This window comes from Lepidochelys kempii, chromosome 2 (genome assembly GCF_965140265.1).
Source record: "Lepidochelys kempii isolate rLepKem1 chromosome 2, rLepKem1.hap2, whole genome shotgun sequence".
Classification (NCBI taxonomy): Eukaryota; Metazoa; Chordata; order Testudines; family Cheloniidae; genus Lepidochelys; species Lepidochelys kempii.
In genome coordinates this window covers 143453856-143478020 of record NC_133257.1, presented here as the reverse complement: position 1 = coordinate 143478020, position 24165 = coordinate 143453856, and the positions used below count along the sequence as shown (strand labels likewise).

Here is a 24165-nt window from a genome sequence, read left to right as displayed (position 1 = left end):
TGATACTCGAAGTATTTGAAAGGTTAGGAATGCTGGAATTCTGCTAGTCAAGTCCAGTTAAAGATATATCTGAAGCTACAAAAATCACAAAGTACTTATACAATCTGCTTAACTTTTAATAAAGCAAAATCAGCCACAGAGCTCGGTTTGCATTTTTTTCCCCTTCTGAAAATATCACAGCACACAAGTCTTAGATTCACCTCAGCCAGCCAAGCTCCAAAATCATCAGATATGTTTTTATATTTAAAGATCAATTACAGGGGCAAATCTGGGAACTGTGTTGTAGCAAGAGGTTCTGAGCCACGTTTTATTAAGCCTCTTTCCGGCTGCATTTCAAGTTAGCCAGTAACTTCTTATTGCCTTTTGCACACACACTCTCTCTCCCTTTTAATTTTTTTCCCAGGACCCAGAGGGCTTACACTATACAGTAATTCAGCAAAACAAGCAATGTAAGAAACTAAGATCTGTGTAACTGCTGCCCTCAGCACAGACTGTCTACAGCAGTGACGAGGGCAGAAGGGAGAATGGCACACATACACATACACACAAAGGAAAATTCCTTCCCGACCCCAAATATGGCAATCAGCTAAACCCTGAGCATATGGTCAAGACTCACCAGCCAGACACCCAGGAAAGAATTCTCTGTAGTAACTCAGATCCCCCTCTCTAGAGTCCCATCAGAGGTGACTCGGCATATTTACCGCTAATAGTGAAAGCTCGATTAATTGCCAAAATTAGGCTATCCCATCATACCATCCCCTCCATAAACTTATCAAGCTTAGTCTTGAAGCCAGATATGTCTCTTAACTCCACTGCTACCCTTGGAAGGCTATTCCAGAACTTAACTCCTCTGATGGTTAGAAATCTTCATCTAATTTCAAGTCTAAACTTTCTGATGGCCAGTTTCTATCCATTTGTTCTTGTGTCCACACTGGTACAGAGCTTAAATAGTTCCTCTCCCTCCCTGATCACTCTGATATATGTATAGAGAGCAATCATATCTCCCCTCAGCCTTCTTTTGGTTAGACTAAACAAGCCAAGCTCTTTGAGACTCCTTTCATAAGACAGGTTTTCCACTCCTCGGATCATCCTAGTAGACCTTCTCTGTCCCAGTTTGAATTCATCCTTCTTAAACATGGGAGACCAGAACTGCACACAATATTCCAGGTGAGGTCTCACCAGTGCCTTGTATAACGGTACTAACACCTCCTTATTTCTACTGGAAATACCTTGCCTGATGCATCCCAAGACTGCATTCGCTTTTTTGACGGCCATATCACATTGGCGGCTCATAGTGATCCTGTGATCAACCAATACTCTGAGGTCCTTCTCCTCCTCTGTTACTTCCAACTGATGTGTTCCCAGTTTACAACAAAAATTCTTGTTATTAATCCCTAAATCCATGACCTTGCACTTTCATTATTAAATTTCATCCTTTAGTAGTACTCCAGTTTACAAGGTCATCCAGATCTTCCTGTATGATATCCTGGTCCCTCTCTGTATTGGCAATACCTCCCAGCTTCATGTCATCCGCAAACTTTATTAGCACATTCCCACTTTTTGTGCCTAGGTCAGAAATAAAAAGATTAAATAAGATTGGTCCCAAAACCGATCCCTGAGGAACTCCACTAGTAACCTCCTTCCAGCCTGACAGTTCACCTTTCAGTATGACCCGTTGCAGTCTCCCCTTTAACCAGTTCCTTATCCACCTTTCAAATTTCATATTGATCCCCTTCTTTTCCAATTTACCTAATAAATCAGAATCTCCTTGCTGTTGTTCTGGAAGCCGGAAAAAAAGTTACTCTTTCTTTGTAAATTGTTAGTTGTGAATTATTGGCTCAGCACTCCTAAACATCTGGGCCTAATTTAACAATGCATTATTCCAGTTTTATGCAGGTGTAACTCAGTTGGTACTGGAGTTAAGTGGTAAATCCAGCCCATTATATCCACTGGTTCTCCTGTGTCCACTCTTTTGCCAGCTCAACAAATTCTAAGATACAAGGAAAGAAGTTTTATTTTTACAAAACCTAACACTGGTTTGTCCTTAGTATACTTTGCTCTTTAAGATGCATTATAGCTCTAAAATGATTTCCTCAATTACTTTTCCTGGTACCAAGGTGGTCCTGGGGAATGAAGTGAGGTTGTACTTCAGTCGTCTGGAAAAGTAGCTCTACAAATGATTTTGTTATACTTTTTTTTAAGGTTTCAGAGTGGTAGCTGTGTTAATCTGTATCAGCAAAAACAACAAGGAGTCCTTGTGGTACCTTAGAGACTAAGAAATTTATTTGAGCATAAGCCCACGAAAGCTTATGTCCAAATAAATTTGTTAGTCTCTAGGGTGCCACAAGGGCTCCTTGTTGTTTTTACTTTTTTTTAAAGTAACTCAACTACTTCAATCTTTTGAACCTTCAGAGCACTTCAATACCACCATCTGGACCTTGTAATTTAATATTATTTATTTTCTGAAGTATTCCATATATCATTGCCCTTTTTACAATGTGCTTTTCTAGAGTACCCACTGTCTCAATAGTGAGCATTTAATTTCTGATTCACTGAAATAATTTCTTATTTTCTATACTGTGACAGGGTTTATTGACCACTCACTGGGCCAGTGGGGCTGACCAATCATTGTGGGCTCAGGAGACCACGCCCCCTCTCCCTCGCTGTGTGTGCTCCAGGTGGAAGGGACAGATAAAAGGAGTCAACTCAGCTCAGTAGCAACTGGCTGAGGAGGAGAAAGGACGTGTGCTGCAAGTTCCTGCAGAGGAACCATCGAATCTTCAGACTACTGTGGCCATGGACCTGGACAACGCTGTGGAGGAACAGCCAGCTGCAGAAACTGATGGGAACGCCAAGCCACTGCCAGCCGAGGAGATGCCCAAGATGGGCTTTATGGTAGGAAGAGGCGATGTGTTGAGGGTGCATGCAGGGTCAAGTGCCCCCCCTCAGCAGCCTTCCCAGGTGGGGAATGGAAGGGGCGGGGCCAGAACCTCTTCCAGCCACGCTGGGATGCTGCCCGGTACAGCGCAGCAGCTGCCTGGAAGAGCAACTGGAGGCGATAGCAGTGGGCTACCCCCCGTTCAGGGCTTGGCTTCCAGGGACAGCAGCCAAGCGAGCTGGCGCCTCCTCCCCACAGCATGCTCGGCCACTGTCCCTGGAAGTCAAGCCTGCGCAGGGAGTGGGCTGCCACTGCCGCCCCTCCCCAGCCAGGCTCTCTCTGAGATAGCTGGCTACGCTGCACAGATTAGCAACCAGGAGCGGCTCCATCCCACTGCCCGCCTGGGCCTGGTTTCCAGGGAGAGCAGCTGAACATGCTGCAAGGGGAGGGTCACAAGTTGGTGCAGCGGGAGGATAGAACCCCTCTCCCCCATGCGGGTAATGTGGGGTGGGGAGGGGATATGGAGAGCGAGTGGGGAGGAGACACGTGGGGAGGTGACTTGTCTTCCCCTTTAGGGAGGCACGTCATCTACTAGGGAACATGTTATGAGCAAATGCCTCTATCCTTAATAGGGAGTTTACCAGCTTCATAGGGCCCTGGGTCAGAACCCGGTGCAGTAGGGTGGGTCTGGGTTCCCCTACCACTGCCCTGCACTTGCCACTATATGTGACTACCAGGGACTCTTGATATAGACTGGTTGCTGTCACGCCCCAGGGGTTACAGACTATTTGTTTACTCCTCCCCGCCCAGGAGATTAGGGCCCCCAAACTGCTATTGATTGTCCCAGCCAGGAGTCCCAGAGGCCATAGACTGATTGTTTTCTCTGCCCTGCCCATGGGTCCAGAGTTCCTGATTGTGATAGCTTGACTGAGCAGAGATTCTCGATGACTCTGTGATGAGGTGTATCAACCCTGAACTGCGTAAATGAGGGCGGCCCATGCTGGACATGCCGAGCCCCCATGATATATACCTATTACTATTTGTTCTTTAAAATGTCTATTTATCCTTTAATCCATGTGACAATTAGAATACAAAAAATGACACAATACTTAACCAAAACTCACCCTGTGGATTTTACTCAAATCTCAACTCCTTTTTAATATAAACTCACTCAGATTTTCTTTTGCGCTGTACTGACCAGTCATCTCAACAAAACTGATAACTGGTGTTCAGGCTGGCAGAGAGCTATGAGATTTTAGTTAAAGTTCCATATTTGCTGGGGGCAGCTTTTTATTTGGATAACCTATCTGCCGAGAGTATATTACAGCATATAAAAATCTTGGCCTTTTGACCAAAGAATGGTAAATATGCATTGCTCTGAAATAGCCAGAAGTGTGCACATTTTCTAGGACACTCGCCCTCTTAATTTTGTGTTACATGGGCAGATTCCTAGAATTTCTATGAAAAAAGCAGTGTGGTGTGCAACATTGGTCCACTGGAATGACTTGCTAATCTAATTTTTCTCATTATCTACATCACTGGAAAGATGCAGATTCAGTGAAAAAAATTCAGTTTTCCCTTGCTTCTGTGAGTGTACCTTACAGGAACACTAATGCAAATTTTAAGTGTGCATCCAAGAAAAAATAGATCCTTATACATTTTTTGGAACTGATGGCTCATGCACTCAGAATTTTAAACACTATTACATGATTGTATCGCAGCTTGCTATTTCTTCTGAAGCTGACAGGATGCCCCTGGAAACAAGATAATACATGTCAATGCAGTAGTCTGTCTAAATATATATACAAAATGAATGTTTCATTTCTTTGTTGGGATTCATGGAAGGTAATAATAAATTGGAGTCTCTTAGATGTGTGAATGATGGAATCAAAAGACCAAACTACATTTTGAGGTAGTATGACAAAACATCTAGTACTGGGGGAAGCAACGAACTGTGAAATAAAAGACCAAGTTAAAAGCTGACTTGAAGTGTTTAACCCAGGAACCTATCCTTGCAACAAAGCCTGTTGCCAACTGTGTCCACATATCTATTCAGGGGACACCATCATAGGGCCTAATCACATCAGCCACACTATCAGAGGCTCGTTCACCTGCACATCCACCAATATGATATATGCAATCATGTGCCAGCAATGCCCCTCTGCCATGTACATTGGTCAAACTGGACAGTCTCTATGTAAAAGAATAAATGGACACAAATCAGATGTCAAGAATTATAACATTCATAAACCAGTCGGAGAACACTTCAATCTCTCTGGTCACTCGATTTCTGACCCAAAATTGGCAATTCTTCAACAAAAAGACTTCAAAAACAGACTCCAACGAGAGACTGCTGAATTAGAATTCATTTGCAAATTGGATACAATTAACTTAGGCTTGAATAGAGACTGGGAGTGGTTGAGTCATTACACAAAGTAAAACTATTTCCCCTTGTTTATTCCCACTCCCCCCCCACACACTTTTCCTCAGACATTCTTGTTAACTGCTGGAAATGGCCCACCTTGATTATCACTACAAAGGGTTTTCTCCCCCCCCACACTCTCCTGCTGGTAATAGCTCATCTTAAGTGATCACTCTCCTTACAGTGTGCATGATAAACATCCATTTTTTCATGTTCTGTGTGTATATAAATCTCCTCACTGTATTTTCCACTGAATGCATCCAATGAAGTGAGCTGTAGCTCACGAAAGCTTATGCTCAAATAAATTGGTTAGTCTCTAAGGTGCCACAAGTACTCCTTTTCTTTTTGCGAATACAGACTAACACGGCTGCTACTCTGAAACCTGTTTAGAGGTTAATATACACACAAAAAGAAAAAGAGTACTTGTGGCACCTTAGAGACTAACCAATTTATTTGAGCATAAGCTTTCGTGAGCTACAACGGGTAGTGATCAATGGCTCCATATCTAGTTGGCAGCCGGTATCAAGTGGAGTACCCCAAGGGTCGGTCCTGGGGCCGGTTTTGTTCAATATCTTCATAAATGATCTGGAGGATGGTGTGGATTGCACTCTCAGCAAATTTGCGGATGATACTAAACTGGGAGGAGTGGTAGATACGCTGGAGGGGAGGGATAGGATACAGAAAGACCTAGACAAATTGGAGGATTGGGCCAAAAGAAATCTGATGAGGTTCAATAAGGATAAGTGCAGGGTCCTGCACTTAGGACGGAAGAACCCAATGCACAGCTACAGACTAGGGACCGAATGGCTAGGCAGCAGTTCTGCGGAAAAGGACCTAGGGGTGACAGTGGACGAGAAGCTGGATATGAGTCAGCAGTGTGCCCTTGTTGCCAAGAAGGCCAATGGCATTTTGGGATGTATAAGTAGGGGCATAGCGAGCAGATCGAGGGACGTGATCGTTCCCCTCTATTCGACATTGGTGAGGCCTCATCTGGAGTACTGTGTCCAGTTTTGGGCCCCACACTACAAGAAGGATGTGGATAAATTGGAGAGAGTCCAGCGAAGGGCAACAAAAATGATTAGGGAACTGGAACACATGAGTTATGAGGAGAGGCTGAGGGAGCTGGGATTGTTTAGCCTGCAGAAGAGAAGAATGAGGGGGGATTTGATAGCTGCTTTCAACTACCTGAAAGGGGGTTCCAAAGAGGATGGCTCTAGACTGTTCTCAATGGTAGCAGATGACAGAACGAGGAGTAATGGTCTCAAGTTGCAGTGGGGGAGGTTTAGATTGGATATTAGGAAAAACTTTTTCACTAAGAGGGTGGTGAAACACTGGAATGCGTTACCTAGGGAGGTGGTGGAATCTCCTTCCTTAGAGGTTTTTAAGGTCAGGCTTGACAAAGCCCTGGCTGGGATGATTTAACTCGGAATTGGTCCTGCTTTGAGCAGGGGGTTGGACTAGATGACCTTCTGGGGTCCCTTCCAACCCTGATATTCTATGATTCTATGATTCTACAGCTCACTTCATTGGATGCTCAAATAAATTGGTTAGTCTCTAAGGTGCCACAAGTACTCCTTTTCTTTTTGCGAATACAGACTAACACGGCAGTTACTCTGAAACCTATACACACAAACAATTTCAGCTTTACTTACTAAAGAACATATTTGATTCCAGTATGGTATATATTTATTAGATACAAACAAAACCATTAAAACTTTCCCACTTGCTGTATTGATGCTTAATTTTATTTAAGATATAAAAATTGAACTTAGTCCACCAGTAATGCAGTGCTGTGATCTAACAACACTTTACTGCAGATTTTGAGTCTGGTCAACTTGCAATTCAATCACATTACAATCAATTTTCAGAGTCTGAAGGGATAGTAGAGAGGAGTGCCTCAACACAATCAGCTGAGTAGTACTGCTGGGAGCTCAGTCGGTTCGGGAAGGACTCAGATAAGTGAAAACTGAATGCACTGCTGAAGTCCATGTCCTTGTTAATAGTAATTGTAGTAAGAGATTGTACTGGAAATTTTTTTAAAAAAGGAACAGAAAGCAGGTAAAAGAGAAAAATGTAACATGAAAACCTGAATGGAAAAAATTAAAACAGGCAGTGGAGAAAAGTTAACTCACCTCTCCTCACGGTTCTGTCCCACACACACGCGGCCCCCGTGCCGAGGAGTTGGATTGCTGCATGAACGCTGGCGGACTTGAAAACCAATTCCACAGGTGGTACTGCAGGGTGACCAGGAAGTCCATGGAGTCCAGCCCCCATTTCTAGTAGAATAATAAGCCTTGGCTCTGTCATCTGTTATAATATACAGTGAGCAGCTACATGGGTGTAACTGAGAACAGAATTTGGCCCATTAATATTTGCAGAGATAGTTAATTCTGTATGGAGTTAAACTTCCAGAAGAACACTTGGTGGAAAAAAGAAGTTCCTCTGATACTTGTTTTTCCCATTGTTTCTACCTGGTCTATATGATATGTTGCTGCTAAAATGGGCCCAATGACCAAACAAATATAAAACCCACAAAGTCCTATGGGCAATCTGACATTCTCCTACATTATTTCAGAATCCAAAACACAAACAACAGAAATTGGAATTCAATTTTCCTCAGTTAATTTATTCTGGATACATTTAATATTTAAATGCCCACATTAACTTTTTGGAGATAATTTTGAATTACATATTGCTCAAGTAGGTTAAAGCAGCAGTTCTCAAGCTGTGGGTCAGGACCCCAAAGTGGGCAGCAACCCTATTTTAATGGGGTTTCCAGGGTTAACCTTAGACTTGCTGGGGCCAGGGGCTGAAGCCAAAGGCAGAGCCCCACCGCCCGGGGCCAAAGCCCAGGGGTTTCAGCCTTGGGCGACAGGACTCAGTTTACAGGCATTGCATCTGGGGCTGAAGCCCTTGATCTTTGGCTTTACTTCCCCCCCCCCGACCTGCCCGAGGAAATGTGGCTCAGGTGGTGGGGCTGGGGCAGGCTCAGGCTTCGGTAACCCTTTCCTGGGGTCATGTAGTAATTTTCATTGTCAGAAGGGGGCTGCGGTGCAATGAAGTTTGAGAACTGCTCAGTTAGACAGTCCACATTATTTATAGCATGTCTTTTAAGGAAGATTTAAAACTTCAAGTTCATGCCCTTCCTCTTCTGTTTAAAAAAAAAGAGAAAAAGATCATTTTAAACAACAAAAAGAAAAAAAATCAAGTTCCAGAAGAAGTAAGATTTCAAGAAGAGACAATTACATGAGCTCACAATTCCACAAAATCCTCAAAGAAGATAACAATACCTTATGGGTAAGAGTACCAAAAGGTGCTGATAGAGCTAACAGAATCAATACGGATTTCTAATACTTGTAAACCCCTAGAAGGCACAGTCATGTTCCCATTAAAGTCAGTGGCTAACTCCTATTGACTTCAATATGAACAGTATCATGACAAATGTCTGGAAAGAAATTTTAAACCCTAAAGAAATCAATGCATTATAGTATCCCACTGGGTTTTTTCACACCTGAAAATTGCTGTACAGATAAGAAATTCAACAAAAATCAAACTCAACAATGTTATGCTCTTGAGATTTCATTATAAACATTTAAAAAGAATACTAAGGTTAATATAATACAAATTGTTTTACTCTATTGGGAAATGATTCAAAAATTAAAAAGCTCAACTGGTTCAATTCTACAACAGGATAAAAATGTTGAACTTGTCAGATCATTTCAATAGTTGGCCAAAAAAGTGCAGTTTTAACTTTTACTAATGGTTCATTGCTATTTGAGCACTGCATGAATCTTCCCTTGTTTTAATGGACCCAGAATTTTAACACTACAGAAAATGACTGCCTTAAAAATATCATAGTTAACAACTACTGACTTTGAACAGCAAAACAGGGTTGATTACTGTAAGGATTAGTATGAATGGCATGATTTTCAGATGTATTAAAATCAATAGGAGCTTTGGGTGCCCAGTACAGTACCTCTGAAAATCAATTATTAGTATGAGTGGTTATGCAAATGAGATGATGTAATGTTAGCAGGAGTGACTATGATAATATCTCTGGTGAGCCTCCGAGTATTTCTCTATTCCCATCTAAGCCTTCAGGCCCAGATTTTTAGAGGTGTTTAGGCATTGCTGCACTCAGTGCTGCAATGCCCATTTGATTTAGGAGCCTGTCACATTTTAGAAAGGATTTAGGCATTGAGAAGTCCAAATCCCATCGACTATCTAAGTGCCTAAATCCCTTTAAAAATTTAGGCTTCTCAATCAGTGAGACGTTGCAGAAGTGAGTGCAGCAATGCCTAAACACCTCTAAATAAATACCTCTAAAATTCTGGCCCTCCAAGTCCATACTTCAGCAACAACAGATACCTAATAACTCTTGTTCAACTGTTTAGCTTCATATAGTATCCTTATCCTCTCTCCTTCTCACAATTCTCTACTCTACAGTCAATTGTAAGCACCGTATTGATTTTTCTTAACTATTTACACTCATTCATTATTGCATCTTGTATCAGCTGGAATCATTTTGTCTACCGTTACATGCCGGATAACATCTGTTGTGATTCATGCAAAAATATCATGAGGTGATTCGGAAGTTAAAGTATTTGCTACTGGCGTAGCATAAGTAATGGACTAGAGAAAGTAATAAAAGAAGGAACTGCTGGAAATGAACAGAACAGACCACTGAACAAGTTTTAACTTGGGAGTTAGGTGTAAAAAAAGTTTGAAACATGAGCTCCAGATCAAATTAGACCCACTTCCTTCACTATCACCAGTTGTCAGCACAAGTCTGCTAATCCTACACCCTCTAACTTGGCCAAGACTGTTGAGAACAAACACTTTGTTTCTAAGCTTAGATTGAAAAATGATCTGCTCTAGTATTCTGTGTATGGGGTCCGGTGAGTGGTGTGGGATGGAAAAGTGGGTGCAAGACCAGACTTGGTTGGCCATAGACCAGGATATTATGCTATCAGCACAGGCTACGGTGGACCTGCCTCCTCTCCAGTGCAGAGAGACAAGGACCCTTCTTTTGCTCCCCATCCCTAGTGCATGTATTCACAAACCCTGAGAGCTGGTCCAACGGAGGTGGTGCTAAAGGGTTGTGACTCCCGGGACTTGGCACTCAAAATGTGTTCTTTCTGATCACTGGGCCAGAACTAATGTTTAAAAAAAGCTGGTCCTGCCAAAGTATCTCTGGCCCCAATAAATTACTAAACTCTGGGGCTTTAAATTGTCGGTGTCACCAAATGCATTGCTTTTTTCCCCCTACATTTCTGTTGTTAATATTAATTGTGGTCAACTTAATTAGTTTCACAAAACTTGAAGTTAATTTTTCCCACTTGGCCAGTTCTCTCTCCCAGCAAAGTCTGAGAGGCTACTTATGTCCCATGGTGCTGTGGCTATCATCATAAGCAGTTTCATATTCAAGAAGCAATAGGAAGGCTGTGGACAAGGTTTAAAAGAAATATTACTTAAAATGTGCTTTATTTTTAATATTTTAAAAAAGATATCCTATAGGATCTCTTTGGGTCTTGCGATTGTCTGACGTACCTGGAGCAGTTGGCAATTTCCATACTTGGTCCTTCGCACTGCCAGCCTCCACACTGAGGAGCTGGACTGTCACACAAGCGAGTTCTGCAGAGGCAGGAGCCAACACTAGTACCATCAGTGTGGGTGCAGGGTTTCCACTGAGACCACATTCCAAAATTCCCATCCACAGTCAAATTCCTGGTCTAGAAGATATAAAAGCAGAAAGTCAAGGCTTATGGTAAGACAGCAGAAAACTGATCAGAGGTCCCTTCTGATGTAACTTTTTAATTGCACAACATAGTGAAGTCTGAACTTCAGCTATTCAAAATTTAGAGCCACCACAGGAATCATTCTCAAAAGGATCACACCCTTTTAGACCATAAATCCTTTAGAGCAGGAATTCTCTTTTTTGTGTTTGTACTGTGCCCGGAGCAATGGAGCCTTTGGACACTATAAATAATAATAATAATAATCAATCATCATCACCCCTAAATACAACCAATATCACTGGCTCCTCTGGAAAGAATTCCTACAGAAATTCAACAGGAATTAGAGCTCCATTCTCTTAATCATCTTCTGCCTGAAATTATTTCCCATTTCTCCCAAACTCTGCTGTCATCTGGTCTAAGACACTATTGCAAAATAGAATATGCAAGAATGTTTGCAGAAATATGACTTTAGATTGAAAGGAGGAAGCAGTAGAAGATAACGGTCAAGGGATAGATTCTAGTTAAGTCTATGCTAAATCTTAATGATTAGTAGTTTTCTTTGTTATTTATAAAAACACATTTTAATAAAAGAACCATCACTAAAATTCCACTCCCTGGGGAAGCAGAATGTGATTTTAAATATATACATTATCTATGAGGGAAACTGCATAGACTGTCGGTCCTTCATCAGTTGGGACTGAGCCAATCACAACATATCTTCCAATCTTCTCTCGCTCTGGCCATCCTTCGCCATGCTTGTCCATATCTCCTTGTTAGGAAATCATCCCACCTCTTTGGAGGCTGACTGCATGGCTGTTTCTGTTCTCGCGGACATCACTCGGCTATAGCTGTGGTCCATCTGTTGTCGCTGAGTCGGGCCACATGTCCAGCCCACCACATTTGCTGAGCCTGCTTTCAACAACGTCTCACACTCCAGACTGCTGCCTAATTATTTCGTTGAGGATATGATCGTGGAGCGAAATGCCCAAAAATGTTCGTTCCATCGCCCTCTGTGTGACAGACCGTTGATGTTCTTCAATCTTTGTCAGAGACCATGTTTCGCTGCCATATAACGTCACTGGAAGTACAGTCGAGTTAAAAAGATTTGCACAAGTTGTTTTGCTGATCTTTCCTTGGAGGATGTCCTTGATGTCACTGAATGCGCACCATCCAGCTTTTTTTTCTGCACAACAGTTCACCTTTCTGATCATGGTGCATGATGACTTCCTGGCCCAAATAAACGCTGAAGGAAGACTTTGAGAAATTTTGAACTGAAAAGCTTCTAAAGGCTGCTGAAGATCGTAAAAGTCTCAAAAAATGCAAACGGGAACTGGCGTTGTACAGGTCATTATTATCAGCTTTGAAGAACAGGGACGGAGAATCAGTAACCAATCGAACAGAGATGGAGGCAATCAGCAGGGATTTCTATACCCAGCTGTTTGCATCCCATATAGACGTCCCAATGCCATCACTTCAACAAACCGATGAACACATACTCCCGGTTCTCATCAGCGAAGTCCGTCACGCAGTCCATCAAATGAAAGAGAGGAAGGCTCCAGGCAAGAATGGTCTGACAGCAGAAGTGCTTAAGGCAAGAGGTCAGGAACTTTGGAAAGCTCTTGCCCAAAGGTTCAGCCGCTACCTGGAAATCCAGAAGATACCATCCAGTTGGAAAGAGTCCAATACCATCTTGCTGCATAAGGAAGGTGATTGAGAAAATCTAAAGAACTATCACCTGATCTGCCTGCTTTCGTATATCTATAAGTTGTTCACTAAAATAATAACAAATAGACTGTCGCAAAACCTGGATGAACAGCAACCGGCTTTCGAAGGAATTACAGCACGATAGACCACATCTTCACTCTAAACCAACTACTAGAGTGTTCAAGGGAATAGAAGTTCCCTTTGTGCACTGCCTTCGTAGACTACAAGAAGGCGTTCAACAGCATAGAGACTAACACCGTTCTTGAAGCTCTTTCAGAACAGGGCACCGGCACAAAATATATCACATTACTAAAGGAAGCGAACTCTGGCTGCAGCATGGACATATCGTTGTTCGATACTCCCCTCCAAATCCCCATCTAGAAAGGTGTGAAACAAGGAGATACAGTTTCATCAAAATTATTCACAGCCTGTCTTGAATTGTTTTTTTGACAAGCAGACTTGAAAGGCAGGATTAATATAAACGGCAAGCGGCTAAACCATCTCAGTTCACAGATGATATAGTGCTGATAGCCGAAAATACAGGCCAGCTTGAGAGAATGCTTAAAGAACTGAAAGCGAAAAGTAGTCAAGTTGGATTAAAAATGAACCGGTCGAAAATGAAATACATTAGATCAGATGTTCTGCCAAGAACACAAATAATTCTTGGAGGAGAGCAGATCCAAAAGGCTGATAAATGGGGAAAACACAGCTGTAAAAAACAATAAAAATGAAAAAGCATAAAACTTTATTTTTAGGACCTTTGCCTGTTCCCTTAAAGTTTATTCCCGCTGTCTCCACCTGGAGGAGGATCAGGCTCTTTTATGGTGTTGAATAATTCTTCCAAAACGCAGTTTAAAAGCTATGTGAATAAGATATGTATAATTATATATTCACCCAGGAATTGTCTAATTAAAAGAAACAGTGCTAACTCTAGATTTCAGACTGTATTGCTACTGGACCCTTTCATGAAATTGGTGATGGATATCAGGAATTTAGCTCTCTAGTTGAAGGCACTCTTTAGTAGAGAATGATGAAACGATTAGAAAACGTGCATTATAGATTCAAGAAACGAACTTTTTGTTCTGTGTTTGTACAACACCTAGCATACTGGGATCCTGGGCTAGGAGTAGGGCCCCATAGGGCTACAGCAATACAAATAAATAATAATGATATAGCTAAATAGTACATAGATCTTCCCCCACCCAACAAATGTCGGGGGGGATAGCCTGAAGCAGTTAGGCATGTTTTAAGTGGGAAAACAGGGAGGGAAGTACCAGTACTTAATGTCCTAACATCTGTTTCTACACTGAACTAAAAACAAAACTGGCAGAACTGCTATGAATCACAGAGAAAGGTGACTCTCTTGGCTACCTGGCTCAAACAATGGACATCACTTACTTCTAAATGAGGTGGGGAAGGGAGATAAAGGAGGTATAAATTTCACAGATAATTAGAAGATATAAGAGATTTAATTACAGCAGGCAGCATGTTTTCACTGCTGATTTACAGCCACTCTGCTAAAAGGTTCCATAATTTAACTATTAATAACACTTTTCAAGATCAATCATTCACATACAGTGCTACCCCATAGAACAGACAAGTTTATTTTCTGGCAGCTGTGACCGATATAGCTACAATCTATCAACTCAGCATACTGCTGACACATGTTACCTGAAAATAACACACTATAATACAGTGTGTATGCTGTTATTTTTCACAAACAGGAAATAATTATTTCTTGTTAAATGTCAGTTGTGCTCATTCTCTTACACTGAGGGTTGGAAGAGTCTGTATTCTATAAACACAGATAACGTGTCCCCAGTCCAATTAGTGTCAGAGCTATGAAACCATCTCTACTGCTTACTTTTCCATGATGTATCAGAACACCCTCACTGCTGTCTCACCTATACTTTTCACAAGACAACACATATGATCAGCTAGATCCCCAGGTGTCTATATAGAAAACAAGGCAAATGTGGGACTTTGAGTACTTTAAATGAAAGTTTACTAACCTGAGGGCCAAATTCAGCTCTCACCAGCACCAGTGCAATGCCCTTTGCCCATAAAGTTGTGTTGCATTCAACCTTCTCACCTACCTCAGAGTGCAGGCCAGCACAAAAGAAGGAGATATTTACTTTTTCTCTGATTTGGTTATATTTTCTCTCCCACCCTTCTTTTATCCGGTGCCTTACTTTCCTTCTCTCGTTCCCACCCAAAGTTTCTTCTTTTCTCTGCTATCTATATGTCTCTTGATGCTCTCTGCAACCCTCCAAATGGCTCTTTTGCCTATTTTGTGCTAGCCTGCACTCTGAGGAACTCTATATCTTCAGTCAGCCAGCAACTTCTTGTGTTGCCTATTCTCTGGGGTGGGAATCACCGAGTTTGAGTTTGCATGCTACACCTATGCCAACATCTCCTCAAGGTGAAAATGCTTCTGGTGGGTTTCCACCAGTTTATACAAAAATTCAGAGACTACACCCTTATGGACTGCCCATATAAAGAATAAACCCACCCTTCCCAATAATAATAAATAACCCACCAACAATCCCATCAGCACAATCTGAATATTAGCTATTTATTCGGAGGACCTGTTGTAAAATGATATGATGCACTTCATATATCAGGAATTGAATACACTATACTGTACTCTTAGTTCCCGCTGACCAAGAAGCAAGGAGCTGGGCTTAGGAATTGAAAACAGCTTTCCTGTGTGACAGCAATGGGCTCTTCCTCTACAGCAGTGGTTTTCAAACTTTCTTTCTGGCGACCTAGTTGAAGAAAATTGTTGATGCCCACGACCCAACGGAGCTGGGGATGAGGGGTTTGAGGTGAGGGAGAGGACTCAGGGCTGGAGCAGAGGGTTGAGTTGCAGGGGTGAAGGCTGCGGGGTGGGGCCTGGAATGGGTCCCTAGGTGCTGAGCAAGGTGATCCAGTGCCTTGCATTCTGTGACCCACTACTCGGTTATGACCTGAACTTTGAAAAGCACAGCACTAGGGTATGAGGTTCAACTGTAGTTGTAAAGCTTCCTGCAAAACGTTTTTTTTTTTAAAGAAATTTAATAATGCATAAAAAGTCAGAACACAAAAGGGTTGATTCTCCAAAGCCTTGCATTTTGTATAGTGATTTATTCTGGTACTAAGTAAGTTCAAAGTGGTGTAAATGACCACCAGTGTAAAATGGCCATTTTGCACAGGTGTAAATCTCTACACAAGGTGCAGGGCAATGGAGAATAAATCTAGGACTCTGTGACCAAATGCACCCTGTATTCACACCCTACATACTGTTGTGATAATCTTTATACAAAGTATGCCTTGTGAGATTTCATTTAAAAACTAATAACTAATTGGCCAATAATATCACAATGAAATGTACATGGCAACATTATATGTAAGTTATGAATTCTCCCCGTACAATATTTATAGAACATGTTTAAACCCACATAGTCCTGATTAACTACTCCTGCCTAAACAGGTCTATCTTAAACAAAGGATTGTGTGTGTGCCTCAATGTTTATACAGTAGTAAACGAGGTCCTTGAGACAGCAAGAGCGAGACAAGGAAAATTTGTATTTCAGCATACACAGGAGAGAAGAAAGAGCATGGGGCACCTTCACACCCAGACTACGCTTTGCCTTCTTCACTACTGGAACAAACTTTGCTTTGAGGGATAATTCTCAGAAGAATCCATTTCAAAGAGTGACTAGACTATAGAAGTGAGGGGCAAGAATACCTCAAAGTATTAACTGAGAGAGACATCACTCTTTTTCACCTAAGAAGACAAAGGAAACTGCTTGACTTCGGGAGGGATCCTGACCCGAAGTTTGGTCAGCCCTGTTGTTGGGAACATGTGGTAAGGATTTTACCTTGAACCAAGTCTAGCTTGTTAAGTTTTAGCACTGGAAAGCATTTAATCTTCATTCCTCTTGTGACCATTTCTAATTTTAATGCCTTCTACTTGTAGTCACTTAAAATCTCTCTTTGTAGGTAAATACACTTGTTGTAGTCTTTAATCAAAACTAATCCAGTGTTGTGGTTAAACTGGGCTCTGTGGTAGCTCAATTTAAAATAGCAAAACTGTTCAATATCGTTCCCTTACAGAGGCAGCAGACCCAAAATATCTGAACTGTCCGGGAGAGGGCTGGATAGTGGAGAACACATTTTTGAGGAGGAAAATTTGGGACTGGAAGTGTGTTGTGGTCACCCTGCAAGTAGTAGCCACGGCTGCTGGCAGCCAGAGTGTGGCTTATGTTTCCTGACAGGCTGCTGTGGTCAGAGTTGCAGGACAGGGCTGCAGCTATACACAGACACACAGGACGTGAGCTGCATGCGGTTTGGCTGTTTGTGAGAGGCCCAGGTGGAAGGTACAGCAGCAAAGCATTGCAAGGTACCCCAGGTTGCAGGACAGGTGGTGACCTAACCTTCACTGGCATGGATTGTATTCCGGAATGTGAGAGGCTCCTGCTAGGATGTGCTTATAGCACACACAGATGTCACATGGGCATAAATCCATCCCCTCCTGCTCTCTCCTCAACAGCTTCCCAGCATTCAGGGACTCAGAAGTTCAGGAGCCTTCCAGGAGCCCTTGCTGTTAAAAGTAGAGGAACTGTGCTGTAAGGGCTGACCCTTCTCTTCATCTCAACTGGCTTGAAGAGGGGAAGGGGCAGAGGAAAAGCATCAGGTGGGCTTCAGAAGGAACAACAGAAGCTCAGCAGAGGTGAAGAAATCACTTTTGGTCCTGCACCAGGAAAGTGCCCTTCCCGCTAGGAAGCGGGAAGGGAATCTGGAATTTCCTTTGACACCTCTCCCCCACCAATTCATCAGCCTATTGCCACCAACTCCCACAATGACCCCCAAAGCAGCCTCTTTTGTATAAGCATGAATAGACATTGCGGGAGAGGGGCACTAAGGAAAGGAGTAGAGTAATCTTGGCCAGAGACATACAACTCAGATACATTTCAAGAAAACAATGAGGAGTCTGGTGGCTCCTTAAAGACTAACCAATTTATTTGGGCATAAGCTTTCGTAGGTAAAAAAACCCACTTCTTCAGATGCATAGAGTGAAAATTACAGATGCAGGCATTATTATACTGGCACATGAAGAGAGGGGAGTTACCTTACAAGTAGAGAACCAGTGTTAACAAGATCAGTTCGGTCAGGGCATATGTGGTCCACTGCCAATAACTGAGGAGGAGGTGTCAATACCAAGAGAGGGAAAATTGCTTTTGTAGTGAGCCAGCCACTCCCAGTCCCTATTCAAGTCCAAACTGATGGTGTTAAGTTTGCAATTAAATTGTAGCTCTGCAGTTTCTCTTTGAAGTCTGTTTTTGAAGTTTTTTGGCTGAAGGATGGCTACTTTTAAATCTGTTACTGAATGTCCAGGAAGACTGAAGTGTTCTCCTACTGGCTTTTGTACGTTACCATTCCTGATGTCTGACAGAGACAAACACCTACAAGATCCTTATCAAGCATTCTTAAAACTACAATAGCCACCTGGGGAAGGGAGGAAACAGATGGACAGAGTGAAATGGGTACCCGGAAGTCACCCACTACAGGACAGGCCCAACAAGGAAAAAAACAGAACACCACTGGCCATCACATACAGCCACCAGCTAAAACCTCTCCAGTGCATCATCAACGATCTACAACCTATCCTGGAAAACAATCTTGCTTACAGACATCCCCTCAACCTAAAGAGCAGAATGAGTGGGGAATTTGATAGCTGCTTTCAACTACCTGAAAGGGGGTTCCAAAGAAGATGGATCTAGACTGTTCTCAGTGGTAGCTGATGACAGAAAAAGGAGTAATGGTCTCAAGTTGCAGTGGGGGAGGTTTAGGTTGGATATTAGGAAAAACTTTTTCAGTAGGAGGGTGGTGAAGCACTGCAATGCGTTATCTAGGGAGGTGGTGGAATCTCCTTCCTTAGAATTTTTTAAGGTCAGGCTTGACAAAGCTCTGGCTGGGATGATTTAGTTGGGGACTGGTCCTGTTTTGAGCAGGGTGTTGGACTAGATGACCCCCTGAGGTCCCTTTCAACCCTGATATTCTATGATTCTTTAACACAATGAGCATGATGAGGAAAAGCCTAAAAGACTTGAAAGGGGATTTAGCTTCAAAATGCATTTGAGAGTAGTGTTTAGAATACACATTTCGATTTGTACACCAAAGACGATCTCAAATATTCCGAAAGGGGTGGTGGTGGGGGAATCTCTTTCCTTTAGTATGTATTTAATACAAAAATACTGAGAGGGATTTGTGAACTTGATGCTAAAGCACTAACTGTTGGTTACCAGAAAAGTGTAAGCATCCAAGCAGTTTTTCATTATAAAACAGCACGTCTCCAAGTGGATTTTACCCCCAATTAGTGTTCACTGTCAGTTTTGGAAGGCAGACAGTGGTATGCTCAATACTAGCTTAACTTTTTCTACTGAAGTTAGCCATTGACTTCAGTGGGAGCAGTGTCAGGTCAAAACTGAGTGCTTTAGAGAAGCCCCCTCGCAGAGCACTCAAAACACATTTGGGCAGCACCGGGAGGTAGTCAGGTTGGGGGAGACAGTTCAGACAGGTATTTTTTATCTAAACTCAAGGATGACACTTTATTCCTATATTCATCACCTATCCTTCAAGTCACTCTCCTCTCCTCAACCCTTCCAATGATAACTGAATTATATTCCCTGATACCCAGGCTTGTGCCCTGTTTGAATCTCTCAGCATCCAGGATCTTGAAAAAATCCTGCCATTCTTCCTTTGTAACATGTCTAAAATCTGACTTCTCTATACCCTGACTGCAAACCCCCTGCCCCATGCACCAGCTATTTTTAATCTCGACTATCATAACCTCCCTTTCTTTCTGGCTTCCTTTCTTCTCCCCCTTCTAGTCTATCCAAAACACTGCAGTTAAAAATCATCTTCTCTCACTGCCCCACCCTCCACTGACTCCTTGACTACACATCAAGTTCTGTCTCATCTTTCAGAGTAACAGCCGTGTTAGTCTGTATCCGCAAAAAGAAAAGGAGTACTTGTGGCACCTTAGAGACTAACCAATTTATTTGAGCATGGAGCTTTCATGAGCTACAGCTCACTTCATCGGATGCATACTGTGGAAACTGCAGAAGACATTATATACACAGAGACCATGAAACAATACCTCCTCCCACCCCACTCTCCTGCTAGTAATAGCTTATCTAAAGTGATCATCAAGTTGGGCCATTTCCAGCACAAATCCAGGTTTTCTCACCCTCCGTCCCCTGTCCCCCCACACATACACACAAACTCACTCTCCTGCTGGTATTTGTGCTGGAAATGGCCCACTTTGATTTTCATACACATTGTGAGGAGAGTGGTCACTTTGGATAAGCTATTACCAGCAGGAGAGTGAGTTTGTGTGTGTGGTTTTTGGAGGGGAGTGGGGGGGGGTGAGAAAACCTGGATTTGTGCTGGAAATGGCCCACCTTGATTATCATGCACATTGTAAAGAGAGTGGTCACTTTGGATGGGCTATTACCAGCAGGAGAGTGAGTTTGGGGGGGGGGGGGCGGAGGGTGAGAAAACCTGGATTTGTGCTGGAAATGGCCCAACTTGATGATCACTTTAGATAAGCTATTACCAGCAGGAGAGTGGGGTGGGAGGAGGTATTGTTTCATGGTCTCTGTGTATATAATGTCTTCTGCAGTTTCCACAGTATGCATCCGATGAAGTGAGCTGTAGCTCACGAAAGCTCCATGCTCAAATAAATTGGTTAGTCTCTAAGGTGCCACAAGTACTCCTTTTCTTTTTGTCTCATCTTTCTCACCTTCAGGCATTCATATAGCTCTTTCCTTGCTTATATCTTAGTTCTCATTTCCTTCTACTCCTTCTCTTGTTCCATATGGTCTGTACAATCATCTTGCTTCACTGTTCCTTTTATTTTCTTCTCCCTACGCAAGAATCAGTACCAGTTGTAGCCACTTCTGTGCCTTAAAAAACCTCCCTCTTCTTCAGTGCAAGGTGTCTCCACATTCTTCTAATCTGTCTTTTGCTTGATTTCCTTTCCTGTTCTCACCTCCATATTATCTACTCTTGCTCTTTGTAAATCATACTCTGCAAAGAGCAGTGTTCCCTTTTCCTGAGGATTCTGTTTTCTACCATCCTTCCCTTCCACTTTGGATGGGTGTCTGCTCCAATTATGCTATCAATCTAATTTGCAGATACATTCTACCACCCTGATGCTGAGTAGTACCTTACTTCTAGAATAATCCCACTGAATGCAATGGGACTATTTCAGGAGCAAGGTACTATTCAACATGAACAGGGGAAGCAGAATCTGGCCATTGGTTTGCAAACTCCCTGGGGTAGGGAATTTTCTTCTTTGTTTATAAAAGACTATCTGTACCGATACATAATACAATAATAATAAATATTTTATTATTTAAATTGTTTATTTCATTACCTATTTTGAGCATGATATTAAAATGTTGAGGCCAGACTAAACAGGAGAGAGCATATGAAATTTAAAAAAAAAACAAAAAACAAAAACCCTTGAGTAGTCATAAATATTATACTTGCTATGATCAGTGTTCATATGTCATTATGTGTGTGGGTTTTCTGCATCCAAAAAATCCACTTTCTGTCTCTGGAAGGATAGCACCTTTTCAATTAGTGAACTTTGTGAACTGTTATGTGACTTTTTAAATTAGCAATAACAACCTCAGGGGGCAAGATTCCATCTCTAGCAATTAAAATCTGGTTTTACAGTACAAAGTAGGGGGAACATTCTCGAAGGAAAACCACTTTGCTGTAATTTGTGAATATTCATCTTCAAAGTGGGAATGTTACACTGGGGGAAGAAAGCTGACTGCTCCATATAAAACTGCAAACAATTTCTTATACATACTGCAAATTAGTTGGCTATGAACTGAAAAACAAATAAGTTTACAGTCCACATCTGAGCAGAAAGGCCTGAAGCAATGTGCTTTGTGTATAATTACGTTCTCAGCCTGAGAAATCTTACAGTGACGAGTTTACATGAGATCCACATGAACTCAAGAACTTTAAGAGGTCAATGAATTTTCTTGGACTTACTGGACACACAGTGATGCTTTGCTCCCACTGACTCATGCTCAGACTTTCTTCCAGTGTTGTGCATTTCTTCATCACCATGTCCCAGCCACAGTAAGGATCCTGGGATCCAATACATGCACTGCAAATATAAACCCGAAAAATTAGATAATATGAACACTTATATTTGCCTATACATGCCAAGGCTCCCTGAGATGCTACTTAACATTTCCTCATATTAGATAGATCAATAAAGTAAAACAGACACAATTATTGTAATGGAGTTCAGGTGACACATCAAGGTGACTGAACTATGGAAAGTTAATGGGAATTAATAAACATCTGGGATACAGACCTAGAATCTATTATAGGTAGTCTGGTAAATTTTCTAGTTGTGTGCATAGTATGTAGTCAAGTTGTAATAATACTTAATCACTGCAGTATAGCAGAAGTGATTAAAAAACAAATTGTCTCCTCTCAGATGATTTCAGAAGGCATGTTTTTGACTATTTTGAAACTACAGTTATCACCTTTTGAGAGGAAGAAGATAATAGCTGCTCCTTTGAAACAGAACACAACAAAACTTCATTAACGGCAGCTATTTCTTTTACAGTGTGGTATAGAACCCTTTGAAATAAGTACCAAAAAAGTGGCTTATTCTGCCCTTACTACGTGGTATGAAATAGGGTAGTCCATGCAAATTAAGTAAATAATATTTATGCTTAAAGGAATAACCCCACATTATTTTCATGTTTTGGTTACCCGTCTCTTTAAATCCATCATCGGGGGCTGGCCATTAGATCCTCGCATCAAAATACTCATACTTTCCTAGTACATGTGTATTAAAGGGGAAGCTTGTAGTAATCCCAATTTTCAGGCTGCATAACATTTTCAGTTGTAAAAGATTCTTGCAGCCTTTTTTAAAGAAGTTCCTACACCTCCATAGTTTGCAGGAAGCCTTTGAAATTTGGCAAGGGAGAGAGCCCTCAGGCTAGAGAAGTGTTTATTCTTTATCCCATAAAATGTGTTTAGGTTAAGCTGAGTTCTAAATTGCTAAAAATTCCCATTTCCCTTATCTGACTTGCATTGATCAGCAATGTCTTGGAGCATACAAAAATAATTATTAAATGGAACATTCTGAAGAGCTGGGCCCATACTGCTGCCAAAGCGGCAGCAGAGCAGTAGCAGCAGCAGACCCTGCACCAGGGATGCCTGGGAACTGTCAGAGCAGCTGTAGCAGGGTAGGAGCAGGGACAGAACTAAAGTATGGCAGGATGAGCTAACCCTTCCATCCCACCCCTCACCATACCCCTCAGAATCAGCACATGGTCCTAGCAATCCCATTCACCTCTCTTGGGGAACCACATGAGATAGGAAAAGGGGAAGTGAGAAAGCACCAGGTCAAACTTCCACAAACACTCTGAGCCCCAGTACATAAAGCTAGCAGTTCATCCCCTTTCTCAGATAACAGCTTTCTTTTTGCTGATAGCTATTCCTGTAAATCAAGTGGTAGAGCGTGTTCTGTCGTGATAAAAGTTCATCAGTCAAATACCATTAATGATACATGACAGGGTGGGGATGTTCTTACCACATGGAGCATAACACAAGGGCATCTCTCTTGTTCTGCTCTTCTCCACACAGCTCAGGGAGACACTGTGTCTAAGATACAGTATGGCTTTTTACATCTTATTCTTTCTGCCATTGATTTGCAAGTTTCTGGGAAATTTATATTTTTTTATACCTGCTCCCAAATTGGGAATGGAAGAGAGGTATCTTCTAAGTTTACATTTATTTTTGTGGTGCCTGTTTTTGATTAACTGTCCCAGGTTCTAAAGCCCCATTTCTTCTCTTCTCCCGTTTTTCTCTGGGGATAATAAAGTTCCATTTATGTTCTCCAGGTATCTCATTATTTTGTGTTGCTACTCCCAACTGAAAATCAGTTAGCCACACAAGATAAATACTTTATACAGAGTGAAAGGGGAGCAAACGTTTAGGCTAGAAGATTACAGAGCTTTTGTCTGATGCTAAAATGAAAGACGCAAGTGATAACACACAATAATGTGTCATTATTTTCCTCAGTGAAACAGAATTCCCTGTTCTTAAATTCAGAGGTATTGTGTGTTTCTTTTTCATTTCACATGAAGAGTATAATCCTTAAGAGGGAATTTCATGCATAGAAGTGGATAAACAGACACAAGAGGTCTGTTAAATTCTCCTTATGGATGTGTCTGAAATGCTTGTTGGTGAACATCTGCCATCGTTGTTGTAACAGCATTGCTGCTCCACCAGTGGTAGTGACAATGGGCAGTGCTATCTGCTAATGGTGTGGACAGGACTATATGATACCGTGGTAAAAATGCCAGCAACTAGACGACACTGACCGCGCTGGT

General features: G+C 42.0%; 1 protein-coding gene across 4 annotated transcripts in view; it reads right to left on the bottom strand.

Annotated features, from left to right (window-relative positions):
• Nucleotides 1-24165, bottom strand: part of SEMA5A (semaphorin 5A) — a 655298-nt gene that overhangs the window by 144876 nt on the left and 486257 nt on the right. For all 4 annotated transcript variants that reach the window (XM_073332372.1, XM_073332370.1, XM_073332373.1 and 1 more), the window contains exons 12-14: nt 21800-21917; nt 10851-11032; nt 7433-7576 (exon numbers count right to left, since the gene is read on the bottom strand). In XM_073332372.1, coding sequence (XP_073188473.1) covers nt 7433-7576; nt 10851-11032; nt 21800-21917 — 444 coding nt within the window. The remainder of the gene's footprint in view (nt 1-7432; nt 7577-10850; nt 11033-21799; nt 21918-24165) is intronic.